Genomic DNA, 11,004 nt, shown 5'->3' on the forward strand with positions numbered 1-11,004 from the left:
GGACTCTGAGGGGGTAGCACTGCTGTAAGGGGGCACTAAAGGAACAGCACTGCTGTAAGGGGGCACTAAAGGAACAGCACTGCTGTAAGGGGGCACTGAGGGGGCAGCACTGCTGTAAGTGGGCACTGAGGGGACAGCACTGCTGTAAGTGAGTGCTGAAGGGGCAGCACTGCTGTAAGGGGACTGAGGGGGAAGCACTGCTGTAAGTGAGCGCTGAGGGGGTAGCACTGCTGTAAGGGGACTCTGAGGGGGTAGCACTGCTGTAAGGGGGCACTAAAGGAACAACAATGCTGTAAGGGGGCACTGAGGGGGTAGCACTGCTGTAAGTGGGCACTGAGGGGGTAGCACTTCTGTAAGGGGACTCTGAGGGGGTAACACTGCTGTAAGAGGGCACTAAAGGAACAGCACTGCTGTAAGGGGGCACTGAGGGGGCAGCACTGCTGTAAGTGGGCACTGAGGGGATAGCACTGCTGTAAGGGGGCACTGAAGGGCAGTACTGCTGTAAGGGGGCACTGAGGGGACAGCACTACTGTAAGGGGACTCTGAGTGGGTAGCACTGGTGTAAGGTGGCACTGAGGGGGCAGCACTGCTGTAAGGGGGCACTGAGGGGGTAGCACTGCTGTAAGGGGGCAGCTCTGCTGTAAGAGGGCACTGAGGGGGCAGCACTGCTGTAAGTGAGCTCTGAGGGGGTAGCACTGCTGTAAGGGGGCACTAAAGGAACAGCACTGCTGCAAGGGGGCACTGAGGGGGCAGCACTGCTATAAGGGGGCACTGAGGGGGTAGCACTGCTGTAAGGGGGCAGCTCAGCTGTAAGGGGGCAGCTCAGCTGTAAGGGGACTCTGAGGGGGGTAGCACTGCTGTAAGTGAGCGCTGAGGGGGTAGCACTGCTGTAAGGGGGCACTAAAGGAACAGCACTGTTGTAAGGGGGCAGCTCAGCTGTAAGGGGACTCTGAGGGGGTAGCACTGCTGTAAGTGAGCCCTGAGGGGGCAGCACTGCTGTAAGTGAGCGCTGAGGGGGCAGCACTGCTGTAAGTGAGCGCTGAGGGGGAAGCACTACTGTAAGGGGACTCTGAGGGGGTAGCACTGCTGTAAGGGGACTCTGAGGGGGGGGGGGGGGGGGGGGGGTAGTAGATATTAGCTGGAGGGGGTAGTAGTCTTACATGAGAGGAGTAGTAGTAGATGGTAGAGGGGGGAATGGGGCGTACTGTGTGAGGGGCGTGTCCCCGTCGTGTGGGCGTGCCCCGGCTCTCTGGTGATGGCGCTCTGGCTGGCTCTCCTGCTGCTCCCGCTCCTGGGGCTGTGGTTGTGGCCCCGGGGGCCCCTGCGGCTCCGGCTGCTGCTGGAGGACCTCCGCTTCAGTGTGCGGGCGGCGCGGCTGAGGCGCTGTGTGCGGCGCTGGCTCCAGCAGGGGGCGCTCTCCCTCCCGGGGCTCTTCCAGCTGCAGCTCCGGGCTCGGCCGGACTCCGTCTTCCTTCTGTACCGGGACCAGAGCGTCACCTACCGGCAGCTGGAGGCCCGCAGCAACCGCGCCGCCCGGGCCCTCTCCTCCGCCGCCGCCGCCCCGCTCCCCCCCGGGGCCACTGTGGCCCTGCTCCTCGGGAACGAGCCGCGCTTCCTGGCCGCCTGGTTCTCCCTGCACAAGCTGCGCATGGTGGCGGCCTTCCTGAACACCAACGTCCGCCGAGGGGCCCTGAGACACTGCCTGGCGGCCTGCGGGGCCCGGGGCCTCATCACCAGCCCGGGTAACGAGACTAACGACCCCTGACCTTTAACCCCTGCTGACCCTTAACCCCTGCTGTATGCTGACCCCTGACCCCTGCAGTATGCCGACCCCTGCCGTCTCCTGACCCCTGCCGTCTCCTGACCCCTGCAGTATGCCGACCCCTGCCGTCTCCTGACCCCTGCCGTATGCTGACCCCTGCCGTATGCCGACCCCTGACCCCTGCAGTATGCTGCCCCCTGCCGTATGCCGACTCCTGACCCCTGCCGTATGCCGACCCCTGCCGTCTCCTGACCCCTGCCGTATGCCGACCCCTGCCGTCTCCTGACCCCTGCCGTATGCCGACCCCTGCCGTATGCTGACTCCTGACCCCTGCCGTATGCTGACCCCTGCCGTATGCCGACCCCTGCTGACTCCTGACCCCTGCCGTATGCCGACTCCTGACCCCTGCCGTATGCCGACTCCTGACCCCTGCCGTATGCCGACTCCTGACCCCTGCCGTATGCCGACTCCTGACCCCTGCCGTATGCCGACTCCTGACCCCTGCCGTATGCCGACTCCTGACCCCTGCCGTATGCCGACTCCTGACCCCTGCCGTATGCCGACTCCTGACCCCTGCCGTATGCCGACTCCTGACCCCTGCCGTATGCCGACCCCTGACCCCTGCAGTATGCTGCCCCCTGCCGTATGCCGACTCCTGACCCCTGCCGTATGCCGACCCCTGCCGTCTCCTGACCCCTGCCGTATGCCGACCCCTGCCGTCTCCTGACCCCTGCCGTATGCCGACCCCTGCCGTATGCCGACCCCTGCTGACTCCTGACCCCTGCCGTATGCCGACCCCTGCCGTATGCCGACCCCTGCTGACTCCTGACCCCTGCCGTATGCCGACTCCTGACCCCTGCCGTATGCCGACTCCTGACCCCTGCCGTATGCCGACTCCTGACCCCTGCCGTATGCCGACTCCTGACCCCTGCCGTATGCCGACCCCTGCCGTCTCCTGACCCCTGCCGTATGCCGACCCCTGCCGTCTCCTGACCCCTGCCTTATGCCGACCCCTGCCGTATGCTGACTCCTGACCCCTGCCGTATGCTGACCCCTGCCGACTCCTGACCCCTGCCGTATGCCGACCCCTGCTGACTCCTGACCCCTGCCGTATGCCGACTCCTGACCCCTGCCGTATGCCGACTCCTGACCCCTGCCGTATGCCGACTCCTGACCCCTGCCGTATGCCGACTCCTGACCCCTGCCGTATGCCGACTCCTGACCCCTGCCGTATGCCGACTCCTGACCCCTGCCGTATGCCGACTCCTGACCCCTGCCGTATGCCGACTCCTGACCCCTGCCGTATGCCGACTCCTGACCCCTGCCGTATGCCGACTCCTGACCCCTGCCGTATGCCGACTCCTGACCCCTGCCGTATGCCGACTCCTGACCCCTGCCGTATGCCGACTCCTGACCCCTGCCGTATGCCGACTCCTGACCCCTGCCGTATGCCGACCCCTGACCCCTGCCGTATGCCGACCCCTGACCCCTGCCGTATGCCGAGCCCTGCCGTATGCCGAGCCCTGCCGTATGCCGAGCCCTGCCGTATGCCGAGCCCTGCCGTATGCCGAGCCCTGCCGTATGCTGACCCCTGACCCCTGCCGTATGCTGACCCCTGACCCCTGCCGTATGCTGACCCCTGACCCCTGCCGTATGCTGACCCCTGACCCCTGCCGTATGCCGACCCCTTACCCCTGCCGTATGCCGACTCCTGACCCCTGCCGTATGCCGACTCCTGACCCCTGCCGTATGCCGACTCCTGACCCCTGCCGTATGCCGACTCCTGACCCCTGCCGTATGCCGACTCCTGACCCCTGCCGTATGCCGACCCCTGACCCCTGCCGTATGCCGACCCCTGACCCCTGCCGTATGCCGACCCCTGACCCCTGCCGTATGCCGACCCCTGACCCCTGCCGTATGCCGACCCCTGCCGTATGCCGACCCCTGCCGTATGCCGACCCCTGCCGTATGCCGACCCCTGACCCCTGCCGTATGCCGACTTCTGCCGTATGCCGACCCCTGCCGTATGCCGACCCCTGACCCCTGCCGTATGCCGACTTCTGCCGTATGCCGACCCCTGACCCCTGCCGTATGCCGACCCCTGACCCCTGCCGTATGCCGACCCCTGACCCCTGCCGTATGCCGACTCCTGACCCCTGCCGTATGCCGACTCCTGACCCCTGCCTTATGCCGACTCCTGACCCCTGCCTTATGCCGACTCCTGACCCCTGCCGTATGCCGACCCCTGCCGTATGCCGACCCCTGCCGTATGCCGACCCCTGCCGTATGCCGACCCCTGCCGTATGCCGACCCCTGACCCCTGCCGTATGCCGACCCCTGACCCCTGCCGTATGCCGACTCCTGACCCCTGCCTTATGCCGACTCCTGACCCCTGCCTTATGCCGACTCCTGACCCCTGCCGTATGCCGACTCCTGACCCCTGCTGTGTCCTGACCACTTGCTGTATGCTGACCCCTGACCCTTGCTGTATCCTGACCCCTGCCGTATGCTGACTCCTGACCCCTGCCGTATGCTGACCCCTGCCGTATGCTGACTCCTGACCCCTGCCGTATGCTGACCCCTGCCGTATGCTGACTCCTGACCCCTGCCGTATGCTGACCCCTGCCGTATGCTGACCCCTGCCGTATGCTGACTCCTGACCCCTGCCGTATGCTGACCCCTGCCGTATGCTGACTCCTGACCCCTGCCGTATGCTGACCCCTGCCGAATACTGACCCCGTTATGTGCTGACCCCTGCAGTGTGTACTGATGTCCTGTTCTTGTCGCTCAGAGCTCTTTGCCGCGGTCCTGGAGATTCTCCCGGAGCTGCAGGACATGGGGGTCACCGTCTGGGTGATGGGGCCGGGACAGTTTCCCCCCGGGGTCATTAACATGCAGGATCTGATGGAGGAGGCGTCAGAGAGCCCTCCGCCGGGCCTGACTGGGACCCCCGAGAACCCCCTGGATACGGCCATCTGCATCTTCACATCAGGGACCACAGGTAATGATGGCGGGCGATCACATGACCCGGGGGCGTGGCTGGTGGTCACCTGACGTTCCCTGTCTCCCGCCAGGGCTGCCCAAGGCGGCGCGGATCAGTAACCTGAAGACCCTGCTGTGCTGCGCCTTCTACCATCTGTGCGGGGCCGGCGCCGGGGACGTCATCTACATGTCGCTGCCCCTCTACCACAAGTCCGGAGCCCTGCTGGGGGTGGGCGGCTGCCTGGGGATCGGTGAGTGCTGACAGGGCGCCAGCGGGGGGGAGCCACGGCCAGGCTACTGACATGGGGGCTTCTCTTCCAGGGGCCACCCTAGTCCTGAAGGAGCGATTCTCCGCCTCTCACTTCTGGAGCGACTGCCGAAAACACGGGGTGACCGTCTTCCAGTACATCGGGGAGCTGTGCCGCTACCTCACCAACCAGCCGCAGGTACCACCGCGCCCGCCCCGCGCCGGAGGCCGCTGCCCGCATCATGTGACTCTTTACTTTTCATGCAGAGCGAGGATGAGACGAGGCATAAAGTGCGATTGGCGGCCGGAAGCGGACTGCGCCCCGACGTCTGGAAGGATTTCACCCGACGCTTCGGGAACGTTAAGATCTTCGAGACGTACGGGATGACGGAATTCAACATCAGCTTCCTGAACTACACCGCCACCCCCGGAGCTGTCGGTCGTGGTACATTCCTGTACAAGGTGGGTACCACCATTCTGCAGATCTGTAGAGGGGTCAGAGGTGTAATAATCTGCAGGATATATCACTATGTATCTGTCAGGAGGTAGAGAGGACAGAGCGATGTTCTGCAGATCTGTAGAGAGGTCAGAGGTGTAATAATCTGCAGGATATATCACTATGTATTTGTCAGGGGGTAGAGAGGACAGAGCGATATTCTGCAGATCTGTAGAGAGGTCAGAGGTGTAATAATCTGCAGGATATATCACTATGTATCTGTCAGGAGGTAGAGAGGACAGAGCGATGTTCTGCAGATCTGTAGAGAGGTCAGAGGTGTAATAATCTGCAGGATATATCACTATGTATCTGTCAGGAGGTAGAGAGGACAGAGCGATGTTCTGCAGATCTGTAGAGAGGTCAGAGGTGTAATAATCTGCAGGATATATCACTATGTATTTGTCAGGGGGTAGAGAGGACAGAGCGATATTCTGCAGATCTGTAGAGAGGTCAGAGGTGTAATAATCTGCAGGATATCTCTAGGCATCTGTCAGCAGTGGAGGGTGCGATGTTCTGCAGATCTCTAGAGAGGTGTAATAATCTGCAGGATATATCACTATGTATCTGTCAGGGGGTAGAGAGGACAGAGCGATGTTCTGCCGATCTAGAGAGGTGTAATAGTCTGCAGGAGATATCATTGTGTATCTGTCAGGAGGCAGAGGGGACAGAGCGATGTTCTGCAGATCTGTAGAGAGGTCAGAGGTGTAATAATCTGCAGGATATATCTAGGCATCTGTCAGCAGTGGAGGGTGCGATGTTCTGCAGTGGATAAGTTTGTGCCCCCCTCTCCCCCCTTTGTGTTCTGCAGCGTTTCTGCTCCTTTGAGCTCATCCGCTATGACATCCAGCAGGGGGAGCCGGTGAGGGACGGCCAGGGTTGGTGTCAGCTGACCAGCACAGGTTTGTCCTCTTGGTGAATCTTCTACCTCTGCTTGCTGTCAGTAGGGTGTTTACGGGGGCTGTGTCTCTGTGTGCAGGAGAGACGGGGCTCCTCATCTCCCCTGTGACCCCCACTTCTCCATTCTTGGGGTACGTGGGCAGCCGGGAGCTGTCGGAGAAGAAGCTGCTGAGAGACGTCTTCCGGCCCGGGGACTGTTACTTTAACACCGGGGACCTGATGATGCAGGACAACCTCGGCCACGTCTACTTCCGGGACCGGACGGGCGACACCTTCAGGTGCTGACCCTCAGCCCCTCCTCTGCGCTCCCCTCATCTTCTCTGCTCCCATCTCCTTCTCTGCTCTCCTCCCATCTCCTTCTCTGCTCTGCTCTCCTCCCATCTCCTTCTCTGCTCTGCTCTCCTCCCATCTCCTTCTCTGCTCTGCTCTCCTCCCCTCTCCTTCTCTGCTCTGCTCTCCTCCCATCTCCTTCTCTGCTCTCCTCCCATCTCCTTCTCTGCTCTTCTCTCCTCCCATCTCCTTCTCTGCTCTGCTCTCCTCCCCTCTCCTTCTCTGCTCTCCTCCCATCTCCTTCTCTCCTCCCATCTCCTTCTCTCCTCCCATCTCCTTCTCTGCTCTGCTCTCCTCCCATCTCCTTCTCTCCTCCCATCTCCTTCTCTGCTCTGCTCTCCTCCCATCTCCTTCTCTGCTCTCCTCCCATCTCCTTCTCTGCTCTGCTCTCCTCCCATCTCCTTCTCTGCTCTCCTCCCATCTCCTTCTCTGCTCTGCTCTCCTCCCCTCTCCTTCTCTGCTCTTCTCTCCTCCCATCTCCTTCTCTGCTCTGCTCTCCTCCCATCTCCTTCTCTGCTCTGCTCTCCTCCCATCTCCTTCTCTGCTCTGCTCTCCTCCCATCTCCTTCTCTGCTCTCCTCCCATCTCCTTCTCTGCTCTGCTCTCCTCCCCTCTCCTTCTCTGCTCTTCTCTCCTCCCATCTCCTTCTCTGCTCTGCTCTCCTCCCATCTCCTTCTCTGCTCTCCTCCCATCTCCTTCTCTGCTCTGCTCTCCTCCCCTCTCCTTCTCTGCTCTTCTCTCCTCCCATCTCCTTCTCTGCTCTGCTCTCCTCCCATCTCCTTCTCTGCTCTCCTCCCATCTCCTTCTCTGCTCTCCTCCCCTCTCCTTCTCTGCTCTGCTCTCCTCCCCTCTCCTTCTCTGCTCTGCTCTCCTCCCATCTCCTTCTCTCCTCCCATCTCCTTCTCTGCTCTCCTCCCCTCTCCTTCTCTGCTCTGCTCTCCTCCCCTCTCCTTCTCTGCTCTGCTCTCCTCCCCTGCTCTCCTCCCATCTCCTTCTCTGCTCTCCTCCTCTGCTCTGCTCTCCTCCCCTCTCCTTCTCTGCTCTCCTCCCCTCTCCTTCTCTGCTCTGCTCTCCTCCCATCTCCTTCTCTCCTCCCATCTCCTTCTCTGCTCTCCTCCCCTCTCCTTCTCTGCTCTCCTCCCATCTCCTTCTCTGCTCTGCTCTCCTCCCCTCTCCTTCTCTGCTCTGCTCTCCTCCCATCTCCTTCTCTGCTCTCCTCCCATCTCCTTCTCTGCTCTCCTCCCCTCTCCTTCTCTTCTCTGCTCTCCTCCCCTCTCCTTCTCTGCTCTGCTCTCCTCCCCTCTCCTTCTCTGCTCTGCTCTCCTCCCCTCTCCTTCTCTGCTCTGCTCTCCTCCCCTCTCCTTCTCTGCTCTCCTCCCATCTCCTTCTCTGCTCTCCTCCCATCTCCTTCTCTGCTCTGCTCTCCTCCCCTCTCCTTCTCTGCTCTCCTCCCATCTCCTTCTCTGCTCTCCTCCCATCTCCTTCTCTGCTCTCCTCCCATCTCCTTCTCTGCTCTCCTCCCATCTCCTTCTCTGCTCTGCTCTCCTCCCATCTCCTTCTCTGCTCTCCTCCCCTCTCCTTCTCTGCTCTCCTCCCCTCTCCTTCTCTGCTCTGCTCTCCTCCCATCTCCTTCTCTGCTCTGCTCTCCTCCCATCTCCTTCTCTGCTCTGCTCTCCTCCCATCTCCTTCTCTGCTCTGCTCTCCTCCCATCTCCTTCTCTGCTCTGCTCCCATCTCCTTCTCTGCTCTTCTCCCTCATCCATCTCCTTCTCTGCTCTTCTCCCTCATCCATCTCCTTCTCTGCTCTTCTCCCTCATCCATCTCCTTCTCTGCTCTTCTCCCTCATCCATCTCCTTCTCTGCTCTTCTCCCTCATCCATCTCCTTCTCTGCTCTTCTCCCTCATCCATCTCCTTCTCTGCTCTTCTCCCTCATCCATCTCCTTCTCTGCTCTTCTCCCTCATCCATCTCCTTCTCTGCTCTTCTCCCTCATCCATCTCCTTCTCTGCTCTTCTCCCTCATCCATCTCCTTCTCTGCTCTTCTCCCTCATCCATCTCCTTCTCTGCTCTTCTCCCTCATCCATCTCCTTCTCTGCTCTCCTCCCTCATCCTTCTTCTTCTCCTCCTTTATCCTTCTTCTTCTCCTCCTCTGCTCTCCTCCCTCATCCTTCTTCTTCTTCTCCTCCTCCCTCATCCTTCTTCTTCTCATCCTCTGCTCTCTCCCTCATCATCTTCTTCTCTCCTCACTCATCCTTCTTCTTCCTCTCCTCTGCTCTCCTGCTCCCATCACGGTGCTCTGACTCTGTGTCTGTAGGTGGAAGGGGGAGAACGTGGCCACCACGGAGGTGTCGGAGATATTGAGCGGTCTCGAGTGCTTTCAGGAGGTGAACGTCTACGGGGTGTTGGTGCCAGGTAAGGGGTCCCGTGTTCTGCCACTGCCCCCTGTATGCAGAAGGTATAACTGGTCTCCTCCTGCAGGTCATGAAGGGCGCACCGGGATGGCGGCCGTCACCTTGCGCCCTGGGCACCCGCTGGACCCGGATGCGGTTTTCTGTCACGTGGTGGAGTTCCTCCCGTCCTATGCTCGTCCGCGGTTTTTGCGGGTAATGGTGGGTATTATGTGGTGCTGTCTCCATACGTACAGACACCCTGCTGTCCAGGCTGAAACTGTGAATCGGTACTTACCTCCACACTGTCATCTATCTCCATCTTGAGCACTTACCTCTTGCTAATTGACTGTACTGGCTGGTACTAACCCGTTGCCTGTTCTGACCCGTTTCTCTGACCTGCAGGACCAGATGGAGTCCACCGGGACCTTCAAGCAGCAGAAGCAGCAGCTGGTACAAGATGGCTTCTCCCCGTCACACATTCAGGAGCCGCTGTACTTCCTGGATGAGGCCGCGCGCACCTACCGGCCCCTGACGGAAGACCTCTACTCCCGCATCATGGCCTCTGACCTTAGACTCTGACCTCATGTAGTCCCTCCAAGACGTCTCAGACCCATCCAAGGTCCTGATCACGTGTCGGGGCCCTATTGGAAGTAGTACTAGAGACTGACCTGAGGGGGCGCTGCCGGAAGGAGCCTCTACCTTGTTTACACTACAGCTGCTATCCCTGGATCCCCAGAATGCAGCTTCTGCCGTCCCCCGACCTCCCCAGGACACAATGTAGTTCCTTTAAATCTTGCGCTGCTCTCAGTGGGCGGAGCCAGAGACGGGGGGGGAAATGTATGCTGGGAATATTAGTGCCCTCCCTGCCCGTTTTCCATTGCCTAACGTGGCCACCAGATGGCGCCGTGGCTAGTTAGTCAGGAATGTTCCACCTTTGAGTGGAGGGTGACTGTTACAGTACAGCTTCTGAGTGGAGGCCCACAGCAGCCAATCACAGTGCAGCCTCATTTCTTACAGTGTGCCTGGAAAATGAAAGCTGCGCTGTGATTGGTTGCTATGAATAACAAGGTAAACAAAACAAAAATAGCTGGGAAGAGCAGCATCTAGTGGTTGAGTAACGCAACTGCAGCACTCAGCCGTCTAGTGCTGTCTCGGGCTTGTGTTTCCATGGTAACTGCAAAATTTTGTATTTTTCTTGTTTCTTCTACTTTTTGTAACATTTTTACTACAATAAATTTTCCAATAAAGACTTTTCTAGCGACTGGAGTGTTGTGTCTGGTAAATAGATATCTCAGTGATGGAGGCTCCTGGGTTGTCCTCTTTGCAGATCCCTGGTTCTTCTGGTTGGTGATGAGGAGAACCACTTCCAGGACCTGATGATGTCATCATCCCCATAGAGGAAGGTGTAGATCTCCTAGAGGTGGCTCTGGCCTCACCTTCATGGTGCAGGTGAGACCTGGGAGGAGTCCTGCTCTGTAAGAAGGTGACCTAATTTACATATTCCCCATAATGCATCGCCGTCTCTCCCTAAGTTACATGAACCTGGCAGTGAAGGTGGCGCTGTGTGCACAGGGGCTGACAGGTAGAGTCATGTGATGTCCATGTGGGCTGAGATCTCTGCCCCCCCCCCCTGGTGGAGGCCTGAGGTACTGCAGTGTGAACAGCGCCCTCCTTTCTGTGATGGGGAAGGTGCTGACCTGATGAACAGCGCCCCCTGTGTGGCCCCTGAGACAACACCTAGTGTATGTGACTGGGAAGGTCGGCTCCTTGGCTGACTGGTGTGAACAGCGCCCTCTGTCTGTGATGGGCTGACTGTGCCGTCCCTCTGGTGCTGGACTGCTCAGTGGGGGAGGAGTAATAATGAGAGGGCATGTGATTAGCTCCGCCTTCATTGTGCTGGGAGG

The 11,004-nt window shown here is 59.8% G+C and overlaps 1 protein-coding gene across 1 annotated transcript; it reads left to right on the forward strand.

The window, feature by feature from the left end:
- Positions 1-1,241: 1,241 nt before the first annotated feature.
- Positions 1,242-10,352, forward strand: SLC27A3 (solute carrier family 27 member 3). Its single transcript, XM_040412627.1, has 10 exons — positions 1,242-1,742; positions 4,554-4,763; positions 4,837-4,995; positions 5,066-5,190; positions 5,259-5,453; positions 6,296-6,386; positions 6,464-6,662; positions 9,025-9,122; positions 9,189-9,319; positions 9,503-10,352. The coding sequence occupies exons 1-10, from the start codon at positions 1,256-1,258 to the stop codon at positions 9,677-9,679; spliced, it is 1,872 nt and encodes a 623-aa protein (XP_040268561.1). The 5' UTR covers positions 1,242-1,255; the 3' UTR covers positions 9,680-10,352.
- The last annotated feature ends 652 nt before the right edge of the window (positions 10,353-11,004 follow it).

Source organism: Bufo bufo, chromosome 11, assembly GCF_905171765.1.
Source record: "Bufo bufo chromosome 11, aBufBuf1.1, whole genome shotgun sequence".
NCBI lineage: Eukaryota > Metazoa > Chordata > Amphibia > Anura > Bufonidae > Bufo > Bufo bufo.

What these genes read in the sequence shown, in the direction of transcription:
- SLC27A3 (XM_040412627.1), top strand. Translation starts at nt 1,256, where the DNA reads ATGGCGCTCTGGCTGGCTCTCCTGCTGCTCCCGCTCCTGGGGCTGTGG. An exon ending in CTTCACATCAGGGACCACAG is followed by an intron (nt 4,764 to 4,836) that starts GTAATGATGGCG and finishes GTCTCCCGCCAG; the next exon opens with GGCTGCCCAAGGCGGCGCGG. An exon ending in CGCGGTTTTTGCGGGTAATG is followed by an intron (nt 9,320 to 9,502) that starts GTGGGTATTATG and finishes TCTGACCTGCAG; the next exon opens with GACCAGATGGAGTCCACCGG.